We start from the raw sequence: 16451 nt of genomic DNA, 5'->3' as shown, positions 1-16451 counted from the left end.
TGAAGGTCCTGCCTGTGGCCGAGGGGCTGGCGGTGGCCCTAGAGGGTCTCCACCACCAGGCCCTAACTGGACCTTCCTGTGGCAGGCCTGAAGCCCGGCACGTGGGGCTCCTCCTGGAGGACGCCCTCAGTGAGCTCAAGCACCGTGGCCGCTGCGCCTGCCTGGCCCTGCAGGGTGAGGGCCGTTTCCGTGTGGATCTTCCGCTCGTTTGTGGATTTGGGGAACAAAGAACAGGAAGCGTTCGCTGCACATGTGCAAGTCTGTCGCTGCTGGGAGGCTCCCCCGCTCCAGCCAGCAGCCTTTGAGACCAGGACCCTGTGTCTGGGTCCTTCCCTGTGACGGGGATGGCAGTGTGGGGTGGCCTCCCTGCTTTCAGGGAAGACCCGGGGTCCCTCCTGGCCTCATGGAGGCCACCCCTTCTGTGGGAAGGGCAGTTACAGGTCACAGTCCCGGGCCGGGGCTGTCACCGTTCCTGGGCCTTCTCAGTGGGGAGGCCCAAAACGAATGAGCTCACACTGGGATTTCTAAACCAACTTCACAAACACAGAGCCTCACAGACTTCTTTCACTTCCAGCAGGCGTCCTGGGCGAAAAGCAGTACCCAACCTGACCCTGGTCCTCAGAGGGGCTGCAGGCAAGGCTAGTCCTGGCAGGCGTCTGGCGAGAGCAGGAGGGCGCTACCCGTTCTCACGACTGACAGGAGTGGCCACATGCCCCAAATGCCTGTAGAAAATGTGGTCCATGTGGAGACCTGCAGCCTGGGGAGCCAAGGGCTCAAGTGCCCCATGAGCAGCCCCACGGACCCCTGTCTCTGAGGCCCAGTCTCGCAGCTTGGCCGGGAATTCAGTGTGTCCACCTGTCTGCCCATGACTCCACGGGAAGCTGAGCTGTGTCCTTTCTCTGAAACAACTCGCAGCTACGAGGACCGCTCACCAGCGGGTCTCATGTGTCCTTCGGAGATTCGGGACCCTGGGGGTGGTCTTGGGACCCGACGCACGCACCTTTCCTCTTACCATAGGAAAGCCCCGTTCCTACTCCTACGAGGACCTGCCCTCGGGTGTGTGCGGCACCATGCCACCGCGTGGCCTGGTTGTGCCATCAGCCTGAGGCACGTCAGGCTCACTAACATGACTGAGTCGAGTTGGGCGTGAAGGCACCTAAATCCGGATAGAGCCCCATCACCCCCACCCTCACAGGCAACTCTCAGGCCCGACCATTCACCCGAAACTCTGCTTTTCAGAACATGAGCAGGTACGTGATGCCCAGCGCACACACCCCCCAAACCTCAGGTGCCCGTCATCATGGTTCCCAGGTGCAGAGGCCGGGGCAGCGTCCATTCTCCACCCGGCAGCCTCCCCCGAGGCCGGGGACGCTGGGCCCATTAGAGACCTGGGGGGGTGGGGAGATGGCATCTCAGCCGTGTGGGAACTTGGTTTCTTTCTTTGGACGAGGCTGAGTGGCTTCTCTCACGTCCCGTTCATTGCTGTCGGGTCTGCCATTCCAGCCCAGGTCAGCCTCAAGACCCCATGATGAAACCCGCTGGGAGGAAGATGGGAGGACACGAGTGGGGCCATGGGACCCAGTCAGCAGAAAGTATGGGGACGGCCACGGGGCGGGGTGCAGCCACATGCATGCAGAGCTGCCTGCTCAGCGCCGTCACATGAGATCACCCCACCCTGGGAGCACGGCTGCAGGAACACCATGGGCAGGTGATAGGTAAGCGCTGAGCAGTCACCTCCGCCCGTCCACGCCCCGTCCGGGACCCTCTGGCCTTCACACCCAGAGCCTGGGCCCACATGACTGCTTCCGTCTCCGTGGACAAGACTGCAGAGAGCCGGGCACCATAAATGCACAATTGTACATCTGACCCTTCCACCAGCTACGAGGTGCAGCCTGGGATGTTGCAAAGGGCCACAGACACAGGTGCAAGCAGGCACCCTGCACTGCCGGACCCCTGCGCTCAGTGGGAACTGAGTTTCTTATCGTCAGGTAAGGTCACATCAGAGGCAAAGCACACGGGGGCCCCGGAGCCCACTGACAGCAGAACACACACATGTGCACACACACGCTAGCTCTCACACACAACACACGTGTGCTCCCATGCACACACGTGCTCACACGTGGGCACACTAGTGTACAAACACGTGGGCTGTTGCCTGTGTCGCCAACAGTTGTGGACACAAAACAATGATCACGGCACGAAGAAAATGAGGCCAAGGCCCACACGGGGCTCACAGACACGACAAACACACTGCCCCTGCCATTGGACGAGGCAGGTGACACGCCAGAGGTAACCCCCAACACTCCAGGAAACTCCCTGGTCAAAGCCGAGACCACTCAGAGGACAGCACGAACAGGTCGTATACTGTGGCCGCGGTCTCCGTGGACAGGGCCCCCCTCAGGGAGGGGGATGCGGCCCGGAGCCAGCGCGTCTGCTTTCCCACCGTGCTCCCTCCTCTGAGGGGGCAGAAGCGCAGCCAGGGACCGACGGCTGAGCCCACGCAGGGGGGCCAGGCTGGCGCTGAGCACAGGCCGCTCACCCACGGCCCCACCTGCGGGTTCGGCCAGGCGTGCAGGCAGGGCCGCACCCAGGGTTCCGAAAGCTCACTCTCACTGCGGAGAATTCACGAGCCTGTGCGCCCTCAACTCACTTGGCAACGGACTGGATGACCTTGGAGGAGGTGTCCTTGATGTTGGTGAAGAGACGCTCGGTGCCCCCCCGCAGGATGTCCAGGAGCCCGCCATAGGGCTGGTCGTACTCGGCGACCACCAGGCCTGCAAACAGAGACAAGCCTTAGGATGTGGCAGGGCCCACCAGAGCCACCAGCACCTGCAGCAGTCAGGTGTCCCCTGACCCAGCCACCAGCGCTCTGCATCCAGGCACAGCGCCCACGGAGCATGCAGCCAGGCACCCTGGGCCCGTTCGCGAGGGCAGGACCTGGACACCATCAGCGGGCCGGAACCTCTGGGCGCACGTGGGTGTCCCCGGCTCCAGGACGTTCACCCCACTCACTCTGAGCGCTCACTGGACACCAGCAGGGACCTCGTCACTGACAGACACGTGCCAGGGCCCAGCCAGGGCCACCAGCCTGTCCCCGAGGTACGGACATGCTGGCACACACAGAGGCCGCAGACGCACGGCGGAGGGGAGAGCGCGGGAGCAGGGCTGTGCGGGCGGCCCCGACCGGGCACAGAAAGGCCATAGGAGCTGCAGCTCAGTGGGTCTGCAGGGGAGCGGCCTTCTGGCCGCCTCCCTGATGAGACCGGAGCGGTGGCCCACGAAGGCCCCGAGACCCCAGGGCCCTGGGGTGCGGGCTGCAGCAGTGGCTGTGGAGGCGCAGAGAGCGGGGGCGGTCTGCGGCCTCTCCGCTGCCCAGACCCTGCCTGAGTGACACCTTCGCCGGGCGCCCCATGCGTGTGTCCAGCATGGTCTCGTCTCGGCGCCTCGAGGTGGCCCCACAGCACTGGTGGGCAAGGGGCCAGGACACGGGCTGGCCAGCTGCCGAGGGACCCCCAGGGCCGAGAGCTGTGGGAGGACCTGGGAGGCGGGCTCCGTGCCCCAACGGTGAGGTGGGCAGCGGCCCCGGGGGCACAGGGTGGAGGCAGGTCCTGGCAGGACTCCTGGAAGCTTCCCGGGCCGGGGTGCTGAGCCCTGGCTGCAGCCCACCTCCCGGTACACACTGTGTTGCATCAGCACTGGGCGCCCAGACGCGCCCAGCACGCCAGACGATCGGAGCGCGAACCTCTCAACAAACACGCCCGAGTCGTGAGAAAAGCACACCAGCCCCACTTCTCCTACTGCCAGAACTGTCTCCCCAATCTGAGCCCCTCTTCTCAACCCGCGGACTCGGACCCTCGGACCCTCTGGCCCCCGGCCCCCTGCACGGCTGCTCTATTTCCTCACATACCCCCTCCCAATGTGCCCACCCTCATGGTCGCTGTGGGCTGGCCGTGGAAGGCGCACCCCCATCTACCTGGGCAGGGGCCGTGCTCACCAGTGACTTGTGGGGGCAGCTGGGTCCCTGAGGGGCCAGAGGCCGAGGCGGCCACACAGGCAGGCACCCCATAGCCCTGTGGGCCAGGTGCCGGGGCTTGGAGGACCCAGGCTGCCCTGACAGCACAGGGAGGGGACAGCCAGCCCTCAGTCTCTGTCCTCCTTCCTTGTTCTAAACCGCAGCCCGAGTGGAAGCCCCGCTGAGTTCTGGGGGTGCTAGGGAGCCACGAACCTGAGACTGGTCCTGGGGACCCCAGACATGCGGTCTGCCTCTCGCTGCCGGGCCCCAAGCCCACAAGAGCAAGACTGGGTGCCCAGAGCACGGCAGACGCGAGGAGTACTCACCTCCACCGCAGCCGCTGCCCGTGGAGCCCCCAGGAGGGGCCGCGTGCCCGTAGCCTCCATTCTGCTCCAGGAGCTGTAAGGATCCCAACGCAGGTCAGGCACAGCGCATGGCGCCACGCGTTTGGGGAACATCGTCCCCCAAGTCCACCCTCCTCCACCTGATTTACTACAAAAGCCACGAAGGAACCTCCCAGAGTCTCGACAAATCTTGGACCCCAGGGCTGATCCTCGGGGTCACCCGGTCGCACGGCTCCATCGCCTTAACAGAGGCGGCAGCCGTGAACGTTCCCACCCGCCAAGGCCACAGGCTCTGCCGTCGACACAGGAGCCGGGTGGGGTGCTGCCACGCAGCGGGGCCGCAGGCTGCACAGTGAGGCGCCATCTCCCACGGGCCAAGCCCGGAGCCGGCACCGCCTGCTGCAATGACACCAAAAACTTTGCGGAGACTTGGGGCGCCCCTCGTGACGGGCTCGGCTGACCCTGGGACGTCGGTGCTGGGCTGGGCCCCACTCGAGTGCCGGCCTCGCACTCGTCCCACTTTAGGTACGTGTAGCTCCATGGCTGCTCTGTTCATAAGTTATATAGAAGTCACTTTGCGGTTTCTCGTGGGGTTTTAAGAAACGTTCTTTTCATCGGGTTAACGTTTTACCACGTTAGGCTCAGCGACGAGATATACGTGGTGTGGATTCTGTGCCCTGTGGTGCACTGGAGGCAACCAGTGTTAATGGGAACGCTCCACGGAGTCTTACAACTAACACACACGCTGGCGTGAAGCAGGTGTGTCTGCTAGACCGACCATGTCTTTTCCTCACAAACCCCCAGTTCTGTGGTTTCATCAGCTACGTGACAGACACAGCCTCTCCCAAAGCGACTGCAGGCCGCCACACCTCCTCCAAAGTTCCAAGGAACGCGCCCCGAGGCTCGTCGGAGGACGCTTTGCTGCCTCTGGTTCTGCTGAGTCCTTCCCCGCATGCCCGTTTATGGATTCAGCCCAATCTCCTACGCGGTGCTCTCCTGGTTTCAGAGTCCATCGGGGCCTGTGTGCCCGTGCTGCCCCGGGGGGGGGCTGGCTTCTCTCCCCACGAGGCCCAGGCAGAAGAACCCTACAGAAGGGGCTTAACGTCTGGCCCACGGGCCCTGGGCTCTAGAAGCGCCAAGAGCACAATGTGCTCACGAGCCCCACTGCCCGGCGGCCTGCGTCGTTCCATGGGCATCTCTGCCCACGCCGCGGAGCAGGGCCAGCGGCACACGCGCAGACTGGCTGCCCCTGGATTACGGCCCTCGCCACGCCACCCGAGCCTCTGCCACCGCCAGGGGCACACATTTTCTGTGAAGGCCACTGGGCAGCCCAGGCTGACCTCTGACGGCTTCCGGCCACTATGAACCACACACACTGGACATCCGGGTCCGCTTCCATCCCCTGCCCGGCCCCCGGCTCTGCTTCGAACTCCGGAGACCCCACATGGCGGCACACTTCTCCTCAGGCGACCCCGCCGCCTGGGGGCTCCCCCCTGCGCAAGGGCCGCGAGCCCCCGGGGATCCAGGCTCTAAAGCGACGTCGAGACGGTGGGACCACAAGCAGCACGCGGAGGCCTACCTCGGTGATGGGCGACTTGGGGTTCACGTTGCGGGCGGCCGCGATCTCCTGGAGCTGGCTCACCAGCTCCGTGATGGACAGCCGCTCCTCAGGGTTGACCCTGAGCATGGCACCTAGGGCAGAGGCAGCGTGTGCTCGTCCCGTGGGCGCCGAGGCCGGGGTCCTGGGCAGCAAGCACCACCTGCTCTGCAGGGGCTAGGGACCCCGGAGGCCCTGCGTTTTGCTTACGGCACTGATTTTAAAAGCAAGCAAGGGATGACAACGTGAGGAACAAAATCGCCGGAAGCAGCCACTCAGGACGTGTGTTCACAGGGGTGCAGGGGGTGCCGGCAGGTGGGACTTACGGATGAGGCCGTGGAACACGGAGTAGCGCGTGTCGTCGGCAGGGATCGCGTACTTGCCGTTGACAATGCGGAGCCTCGCCCCGTCCTCAAACGGGTGCTGCCCGAAGCAGAGCAGGTACAGGATGCAGCCCAGGGCCTGCGGGAGATGGACAAGGCCTGCCAGGTCTGACCTGCACCCCTGCCCATCTGGACGCGGTCCACGCTCGCCAGGCACAGAGACCATCCCGGTCAGAGCGGCCAACAAACTCCAACCCTTCACGCTCTGATCAAAAGGTCCTTCCAAGATGCAAAGTTCCTACAACCCAGTGTGGGGATCTACCGGCCGGCCGGCTGGCTGTGCAGAGGGGCACGTGGCCGGGCGACTGCAAGGAAGGTGCCCCCACCATGCTTCTCTGGGCTAACGTGAGCGCCGGGGATGAATCTGGGGGCTGTCGAGGCTCCACGGGGTCGGCCCTGAACCCAAACGTCAGTGTCCCCGCCATGTTTCCACCACAGCACCAGCCACGGGAACATGATGGGGAACGAAACCCGACCAGTGTGTTGGGGGAGCAGCTCATTCTGGGCCGAGACCAGGCCAAGCCCCAGCGCCAACTCCAGATCTGCCTTCCAACTCCCGCATGTGTGCGTGCACGTGGTTCTTGGGCTGGGACAGGCTGAGGGCGCCCACCTGGGGTTGACCAGCTCATGTGTGTCAAAGAGTCTCCACCTACCCCTAGGACAGGGACTCACATCCATGGCGGGGCTGAGGCCGGACTCGGGCCTGATGGGCCTAGACCATGAGCCTCGAGGCGCGGGGGTTCAGGGCCATCTGTCCCTGCTCTTAGGGACACCGGAGAGGCCGCAGAACACCTCAGACGGGTAGGAGCAGTGCCGTGTGCTCAGCGCTATGCTCCCCGAGCTCTGTACCTGTCTCTGAACCAAGGGGTCAGCAGATACCTGCTCAGCCAGGCCCCACACTCACCGCATACAGGGACTGCCCTCCATCAATGGGACATGTTCTAGGAGACGTGAAGGGTCACCCCAAGTATGTGGCCTGACCTCACTTTGAGACCCCCTGCAAGGCATCAGTCCTGGCCATCGCTCCGGCCATCACCAGGTCAGCATATAGCTGCAAGGCCATCTGGGAGGTCTTCTTTCTGGCCACGTGAACTGTGGTTTCATGAACCCCCGGCCCCGTGAAGGGGCTCCAACCAGGAGAGCTCAGGTCCAAGGGTGCAGGAGTGACCCGTCTCAGCCCGCACAGCACCTGCACCCACTCTGCTACCCACCCCCTGACCCCACCCCACCCCCGTAAGCACATCTCCGCTAACAGCATCACAAGGGCCGTTGAAAAAAAGGAAGAACAAGCCAAGAGGAAAAAAGAAGGGAGGCTGAGGGCCCAGCAGGCTGGAGCCTGCACCCCAGGGCCTCGCGCCAGCTGCGGCGGGGCTGCCCACGCACTGCGGGCGAGCGGCCTTACCCAGATGTCCTGCTTCTCGCCAATCGGGAAGTTCGAGTACAAGTCCACGATCTCCGGTGTCCTGTACATGGGAGTTGTGTTCCTGGTGACCTAAATAAAGGACACAAACGTATCAGAGGAAAAGTCACAGGCGAACGATAGCCGCTACGTTGCACGGTGGTCCCTGTGCCGCGGCAGTCGGCGCCCGTCGAGAGCCCTGGCCCAGGGCGGTCCCACGAGCGGCTCTGTGGCTGGGCCCTGCTGGGAGGGGGTCGAGGAACACGGGGGCCAGCACGAAGCACGTCTGGGGCATTTCAGCGCCACAGCAACCACGGACACACAGAACCGTGACCCGTGAAGAGAACGGCGCCCACGAGTCCTCGTCAACAACGAACAGGTGGAGGCTCGGGGCACCAGGTGCGGGAGTGGGGCGGGGGCAGGGCTGAGCCGTTCTGCGGATCCGCCCTGGGAAACGTGACTCAGAGCCTCACCAGGCGGCTCAGCCCAGCCCCAGCCCACGTGGCTAAGGCTTTCCTCCCCCTCAGTTCTGCCCACCACCGGGCAGGGAATGCGTCTGCAGCCCCGAGACGTGGGCGCGCCACTGGGAGCACAGGTCCCGAGGGACAGCAGGGCGCGGGCGGCCAGGAACAGACACCTGCCCGGCGGGGCCTCCACCCAGCACTCCTCTTCGGAACCCGGTTCCACCTCGGATCGCTCTCTTTGCTTGTGCGGCCTCCGTGGGCTGCTTATGTGTGTGGGCCGACGGTGGCACCCTCCCTCCCCTGGCCACAGCCGCAAGCATGGGTGTCTGCGCCCGCGCAGCGCTGCCCCCTGCTCACACGTGTTCAGAGCACACCCACCCGTCTCCCCTGCGGCTCCTGTGGGAGCTGCCCAATGTCCCGTGAAGGTAGGTTTTTACAAGATTTTTTAAATTGCTGCGTTTGGGATAATGAAAAAGTCCTGGAGAGGACAGAGGTGCTATGGAGATGTGAAAGCACTGAAGGCCACTGAACCACGTGCTTAAAAGCAGCTAAGGTGGTACATTTCATGTTACATGTTTCGCTGCAACAAGAAAAGGCAAGGAAGAAACAGCAGGTGTGGGGTGCGGTGAGTGAGGGTGTCTCCCGGGCCTCCCGGGCCCCCCGCCCCAGCCCACACTCACCTCCTCCTCCACCAGGGCCCGGCGCTGGGCACTCCAGCTGTAGTCCGGGTAGTGCGATATGGTCGTGGCACTGCCGAAGTCGCACAGCTTAATGGTCCCCTGGTGACTGAGCAGCAAATTTTCAACCTGCGAAGTTCCAAAGATGGTCTTTATGAACTCAGGGTGCAGGCTGGACCGTGGACACGCATGGGGCGTGGCGCCTGGTGGGGAGAGGCTCTGAAGGCAGAGCGGCCAGGAGGCCTCCTGGGCCTGGGGACACTTCTTTCTGACCAAAGTCGGGGCATACGCCTCAAAATGGGATGCTCAGAGGAACAAACGGAAGTTAAAGTCCACCACAAATCAGACACCTTGACCTAGTAACGGAGGATGTACAATGGAAGCCTTTAAAAACCTTAGACAATGAAAAAAAATGAACATACTATTTAAAAATAATCAAACACATCAATAACTAAAGAAGAAATCTAACAAAAGATACACAAAAGACCTCTTATTCAGAAACTGTGAATACATGAGATGAATTTTAAAATCCAAAACAAACAGGGACCCAGACTGCACTCCTAAGAGGAAGGCACAGACCCACCCACGGCTCCATAAGCCAGGTCCCACCACCAGCCCACACGCTAAGCGTGGCTTTACTTTTTGAATGGTCAAAACAAGTCAGAAGGTCGGGATTCCGTGACCCAGGTGAGGGGCAGCTTTACTGACCCAGCCACACCTGCTCAAGCCAGCAGCCAGGACGTCTGCGGTCTGCCAGCCCCACTCAGGGGGGAGCCAAGGCAATCCAATCATAAGCTGAGAAACTGATTCAAACGTTTAGAGGCCGACCCCGCTTTCCTGAACTTCTTACACAGTGAAGGCCTGTGGCTGCCCCCAGTCAAGCGAGTCTGTTGGCGCCTTTTTCCAAGAGCATCTGCTCACTTTGTGCCTCTGTATCCTCTTTTTTTTTTTTTTTTTTTTTTTGCGGTATGCGGGCCTCTCACCATTGTGGCCTCTCCCGCTGCAGAGCACAGGCTCTGGACGCGCAGGCTCAGCGGCCATGGCTCACGGGCGCAGCCGCTCCGCGGCATGTGGGATCTTCCCGGACCGGGGCACGAACCCGTGTCCCCTGCATCGGCAGGCGGACTCTCAACCACTGCGCCACCAGGGAAGCCCTGTATCCTCTTTTGATAATTCTTGAAATACTTCTAACATTTCATCATTATTGTATCTGCTATGGTATCTGTAGTCAAGCGGTCTTTGATGTTACTACTGAGGCTTGCTGAAGGCTCAGACAATGGTTAGCATTTCTTAACAACAAAACATTTTTAATGAAAGGGATGGACACCGTCTTTTGGGCATAACTCTGTTGCACGTTAATAGACCACAGTGTCACGTAAACGTAACGTTTAGATGTGCTAGGAAACAAAATGTCTGAGTGGCCCCTTTGCTGCAGTCCCCGCTTCACTGCACAGGGCTGGAGCTGAGCCTGCAGTGTCTCCTCGGCGCCTGCGTGCAGACACCAAGAGCCTCACGGCCCCAGGGGACCAGGCGCCTGCCCATCGTGAGCTCTGGTACAGACGCCAAGGAGCACCAGGGCCAGGACCCACCGACAGCCCCAAGCGAGGTGGCGCTGTGGGAAGGAGCCTTGGATGCCACCCGGCCAGGGTGCTGAAGACCCCCATGACAAGCCCAGGACAACTCACCCCCAAACACAAAGGAATGACCAAGAGGGTGAAAATGCAGCCAGAGGAGCGAGGTCTGCTCCACCTGCACCGACACGGGGCCGCACCACAGGACACCAGGTCCCCAGGAACAAACAGGACAAGACAGGACAAACCCCGTTATCAGAAAGAAAGCCCAGTGGAACCCACACATCTGCCGAGACCAAACACCAAGGGCCGACCAAGCACGGGCATGGGGGCAGCCTTGAGCTGCAGTGGGAACGTCCACAGCAAAGACACGCACCCTTCGGCACCCAGGGGCAACAGTGGCCTGGGACAAGGGCAACCTAGGGTGCAGAGCAGCGCTGCGCACCCAGGAGCACGGACGCAGGGATGGCCAGGCACAGCGCCCTGGTCCCACTTGGTGTGGGCTCCCGAGAAGGACAAGCCTCCAAGTCTTGACGCCGAGCAAACGGACGGTGGGACTCCACTCCCAAACGCCCCAGAGAGCGAAAGGTACACCATACGGAAGAGACGCAAGTGCACAACTGCTCCCAGCGAGTGACACGCAGCCCTGGGTGTGACGCTCATGTCTGGTACATCCCTGGGTCCTTCCTGCCCCTCCACAGAGCACCACGTGAGGACTCCCATCCACGGGGAGCACTTGCAGGGAGTTCCCCAGTGGGGCCGGCTGCCGCGGACCCGGGCCCTGAGAAGTCTAACCCAGGCTGAGCTCTCGGACACAGATTCTTCAGTGTCAACCTTCTAGCTTTTCACTTTCCTGGGACAGACAAGAAACACAGCTGCCCCGCCCCCGCCTGAGGACGGCACTCTTCCCGACCAGCAAGGGAACCGGGAGGGCTGCAGACTGGGCGTGAGGGCAGAAGCACGGATGCTTCAGGCAAATGGCGCGCCTGGGGCTGCTCTACAGCTGTCGCAGCAAGTGGGACTGAGGAGTGGCGGGGAAGGTGGGGAAGGGGCTTGGTGCTGCCACGCTGAGCCATGGCCAGAGTTGCGGCACTAGCTTTGTGGATGTCGGATTATTGCTAAAATCAGGCCATGGACCAGGAGAAAACACTTGCAGCACATGTAACTTAAAAAAGACTGTTGTAAGAATGTACAAAAACCAATCCCTGGGGGCGCAGTGGTTGGGAGTCCGCCTGCCGATGCAGGGGACGCGGGTTCGTGCCCCGGTCCGGGAAGATCCCACATGCCGCGGAGCGGCTGGGCCCGTGAGCCGTGGCCGCTGAGCCTGTGCGTCCGGAGCCTGTGCTCCGCAACGGGAGAGGCCACAGCAGTGAGAGGCCCGCGTACCGCAAAAAAAAAAAAAAAAAAAAATCCAGCTGTCAATGCAGGAGACACGGGTTAGAGCCCTGGTCCAAGAAGATCCCACATGCCACAGAGCAACTAAGCCCGTGCGCCACAACCACTGAGTCTGCACTCTAGAGCCCGTGCTCCACAAGAAGAGAAGCCACCGCAGTGAGAAGCCCGCACACCGCAACAAAGAGTAGCCCTCACTCGCCGCAACTAGAGAAAGCCCGCACAGCAACAACGAAGACCCAATGCAGCCAAACATAAATAAATAAATAAATAAAAACCAACAGACAACAGAAAAACAGCAAAAAAACAGCCACTTAACTGAAGAGTAAGGGGAATAAGGGCACTGATGACTATAAACACGGCAAAAGCATTCAACATCATTAATCGGGAAAAGGCAAAATCACTAAGAAGCCCCCGACCAGGCGGCAAAATGACAAAGGGCAGCTCCACGCGCACACGGATCCCGTGTGTGCACTGGGATGGGCATGCCAGCACCCCGGCAGGGAAGCACGCCTGCCCCCACACGAGGCAGCAGGGGTCCTGCCCCAACGTGGGTGAGGGAAGGACGGCGGCAAGTGCAGCCCAGGGGAGTGGTCACCTCCTCCTGGCTCCACATTGGGCCCCCGTGACCATGACCACACCCACGCAGGCGACAACACCCAGCAGAGCAGGAGGGGCTTCATCTGGACGGAGGGCTCTTGTCCCGCAGCGCGAGCGTGAAGGCGGTACCTTGAGGTCTCTATGGATGATGGGCGGCTTTTGTCTGTGCATGTGCTGCACTGCCCTGCACGTCTGATAGAATATCTTCAGGACGGTATCGCATGAGAGAGGACCTTTAGATTCAACTTTCTTTAAAAATTCCACCAGCTGCCCTAAAAGAGACAATTAAATTCACATCACCACAGAGCTGTAAAGGCTACGCCCGCCCCAGGCCCACTGCCCTCCTAAGCCCACCGCGGACCGGGGGTGGGGGAGGCTGCCCCACCCTCCGGCGGTCACCAAGCCCCACAGAGGAGTGTGCGACCTCCACCAGGGCCACAGTGAGTCACAGAGCCCTGCGTGGGAGCGCCTGCCTAGCCACCAGCAGAGGCCTCTTACCCTGGGAGCCCATCGTGACGCAGCAGCTACAAGAAAAACAACCACGAGTGCGTATGTCTTTGCGAATGTCTCTAAGGAGATAATCACTGTGCTTCCTTACGTAACAACGGTCCTCCGCTGTTAAGGAGAAATCTCCACACTGAACACGCAGACAACAAGGAGTGCGATGTGGGAAGAGCACAGACTTGGAGAGCGAGGCTCTGGGCCCCCATCCCAGGCCCCAGGACGCCCACCTCAAGGCTGTGCCTTCCTGTCTCTGAGGCCCAGGCCCCAGTCCTGCCGCAGCCCAGACCAGTGAAGCTGGCCGGCCCCCCCCGCGGCAGCCCCCTCCATGACCGTGTGCCGCATGCCGTCTCTGCTGGGCCGGCCTCCACGGCCGCCCCCTCCCTGGTCCAGGCCTCAGGCTGCCTCGGCTGCCACGCTCCACAGCTCAGCTCCGCACGCTAGGGCCTGCGGTCCACTCAATGCAGCTGCAAGGGCGCGACCACACCTACAGGCCCCACAGTCAACAGGCACTCAGCCCCTCGCCCTGCAACCCTGCCTCCTGCCAACCCGCCAGCTCCCAAGCCCCTGCCACACCCTCCTGCAGCTCCCGGCACAGCTGCACAGCCCTTCCCCACCCCGACTCTGGACTGGGGCTGGGCTCTGTCTGTGCCGTGCCCTAACCCTAACCCTCAGCGGGGGCAGTGGGCCCACAGTAGAGATGGAGCCCCAAGGGGCGATGGGGCCCTCAGGAACAGACTGCCAGCCCCCCAAGACGCAGACAGGGCACAGGCCCCATGAGGTGCTGCGAGGGGTCTACAGCAGGGATGACAGAGTGACGGCCAGGCTGTCTGGGGCAACGGGGACGAGCCGGCGCATTCATGAGGTCAGGGTTCACTGGCCTCTGACGTTCGATGAGAATCAAGAGCGGTCTTTCTAAAGATAACTTTGTAGGTGGCACAGCAGCTGAGAGGGCACCGCGGAGGACAAGGCGGGGGTCCCAGGAAGGGACGGGGGCTCCTGGGGCATGAATCCAGGGTGGCCACCACCAGACCAACCTTCAGCGGAACTGGTGCCCACGTGCCCTTCCCCCACCACTCCCAAAGACCCTGCGTCGCCGGGTGCTGGCACCGCCGTGCCTAGTCTTCAACCTGGGCCTCGTGCGCTGGCCCAGACGGGTGGTCCTGGCAGCACCGCCAAGACTGGTGCACTCACTGAGGTCGCTGCATCGGGGCCGCCCCCGCCTCAGGTGCCACCCGCAGGCCTGCACTCGTGAGAGTCGCCCACGGCCTCCAAACCCAAGATCAAAGCAATGCCAAGGCGCAGCGAGCGGCTGAACGACAAGCGGGGAGCACTGTACACGAACCTCGGCTCTCTGGAGACACCAAGGGCCCAGAGAGGGCCCTGTGGTACCCGCGCGGCCCCCACCGCCCCCGCGCATTGGGAGCCTTCCAGAGGACGCGTGTGAACGTGGGGGCACCAGCGCGGGCGCAGCAGGCTCGCAGCAGAGGACCCTGCTTCACAAGCTCCCACGTGACGCTGTCTTCAGTGAGCACGAGGCCTCTTGCAGGTAGAACCCAGCGACGCCAACCATCCGGTAAGTGGGAGAACCGGGCGCCAGACCTGGGCTGGGCGGGTCGGCACTCACCAGCTGTGGGAACCGAGAAGCCAGCACGTGGCTGCATCCCAACGCCGCTCCCGGCCGGAGCCCAGCGCTCCCATGCCACCCTGTCGGAAAGCGCTGTGCGCCCCAGGTTCTGCCTTCTCTGCTCAGAATGGGGACCCCCGTCCTCCTCCGCTCGCTCAGGGCGGGGATCCTGTGCACCTTGGCTCCCGGCTGCAGTCCGCAGCACCCCCTCCCCTAGCAGCCCCGACCCCCCGTCCCTGCTCTTTTTCGCGGCATGACTCCTGCGCTCACGGACCCCCACCCCTCCTCCTGGGACACTCCTCGGGGGCAGTGACCCCTGGGGTTGCTTCCCTCCTGGGTAGCCACCTGCCGCAGTCTCCCCCCTCCCCTGCCCTGGCCTCGTGGCGGCCCCACATGCACTGCCTGCGACCAATGGACAAGCAGGACGTCTGGCGGCCCCTGCCCCAACTCCAGGCCCCACAGCCAGTCCTCTACGCCTGCCGGGCCTCACGAGTCCTGCCCTGCCCCTTCCATCCACAAGCCCCAGGAACGGGCTCCGGCCACCTCGCTCCCGCTCTTTTGCCCACACGGGTCCAGCACAGGGCAGGTGCTCAGTGCGGGGACGAGCCGAGCCCGACCCTCCAGGCGGGGGGCCTGCTTCCACCGCAGACAGAGGCTGAGCCCCTAGAACTCTCTGGAAGGCATGGGCTCTCCGCTGCCGTCAGTGGACACGGGAGTCCTCCTTTCAGAACACAGCAAGTGCAAGTGTGACCGCGTCGACGCGGGTGAGGTCGCAGCCTCAGGACCAGCGCAGCTGCTCAAGCCCACCTCCCCGGCCTCACCTGACCGCTTCCCACCTGAGGCGGCTTCCTGCTGCCCGAGAGCCCTGACAGCACGCCTCCACCCCTTTCTCAGACCCATCTCTGCCCCCACACCCAGCCGGGGACGAGGGGGGATGCAGCCTCTCAAAGAGCTCCCATCGGACAGCGAGCCACGCTCTCTCTGTGACAGCCACCATGTTTCCGGGAGAGAAGACCCGGGAGCATCTCTCGACTGCTGGGCGGTCCCGAGCCACTGGAACCTCACCTCGGCAGAGTTCCATGAGCAGCAGGAACTCGGCCTGCCCGGTGTCTGACTCCTCTTTTCCTATTGACGCTGCAGAACAAAACTGGACAATATTTGCGTGGCCTGAAAGTTTTTTCTGCAGGTGTCTTGTTAAAGGAGAATGCGTAAGTCTGCACGTTTGAAAACAATATATACATAATATTAAGACACTAAGGTCAGAACACTGAATGCAATTAGCCTGCAATCTCGCCGCGTCAGAGCCAAGAGAGGACGGCAAGCAGGTGGGGGGCAGCCAGGACGGCAGGAAGACGCAGGCAGGAGGGGAAGCGGGAGGGAAGGTGGGGACGAAGACCCCCACCATGCTGGCCACGCACCTGACCGCAGGCCGGCCGGAACAGCAGGCGGAGGGCATGGCACGCGCGAGGCTGCAAGAGGTGAACGAGGCTACCGGGAACCCAGCGAGGTGAGGACCCCTGGGCCCAGGCGGCTGGCAGGCTCACGGTGGACAGAGCTTCGAGGCGGAAGAGAACAGATTCTGACAGCAAAGGGCAAGACTCCAGTTCCAGGAGAGCACGTGCGCGAGTGGAGAGCAGAGCAGCGCCAGCCCCACAGACCGAAGCGCCGTGCACGGACACCCGGGGGGGCCCGTGCACTCTGGGCAGGGCGAGAGGGACTCAGGGGGCTGATCAGAAGCGACACAGAGGCCCATGGGAACCAGGCCTGGTGAGGGCCCGGGGGCACAGCCGCTGGCCGGGCACCGTGGGCCACACCAGGTCACGAAGGACAGGCGGAAGGGCAGAGGCAGGGGGCTGCCCACCCCCGGCTCGGAGACCTCTCAGC

General features: G+C 62.6%; 1 protein-coding gene across 1 annotated transcript in view; it reads right to left on the bottom strand.

The window, feature by feature from the left end:
* Positions 1-16451, bottom strand: part of GAK (cyclin G associated kinase) — a 54427-nt gene that overhangs the window by 25728 nt on the left and 12248 nt on the right. The window contains exons 4-11 of the mRNA XM_007467905.1: positions 15633-15747; positions 12569-12711; positions 8880-9005; positions 7739-7828; positions 6280-6415; positions 5936-6048; positions 4339-4411; positions 2651-2774 (exon numbers count right to left, since the gene is read on the bottom strand). Of these exons, the coding sequence (XP_007467967.1) occupies positions 2651-2774; positions 4339-4411; positions 5936-6048; positions 6280-6415; positions 7739-7828; positions 8880-9005; positions 12569-12711; positions 15633-15747 (920 nt within the window). The remainder of the gene's footprint in view (positions 1-2650; positions 2775-4338; positions 4412-5935; positions 6049-6279; positions 6416-7738; positions 7829-8879; positions 9006-12568; positions 12712-15632; positions 15748-16451) is intronic.

Source organism: Lipotes vexillifer, unplaced genomic scaffold (genome assembly GCF_000442215.2).
Source record: "Lipotes vexillifer unplaced genomic scaffold, Lipotes_vexillifer_v1.1 scaffold966, whole genome shotgun sequence".
NCBI lineage: Eukaryota > Metazoa > Chordata > Mammalia > Artiodactyla > Lipotidae > Lipotes > Lipotes vexillifer.
The sequence above is the reverse complement of the archived record's forward strand: the minus strand, read 5'-3'. Positions and strand labels throughout refer to the sequence as shown.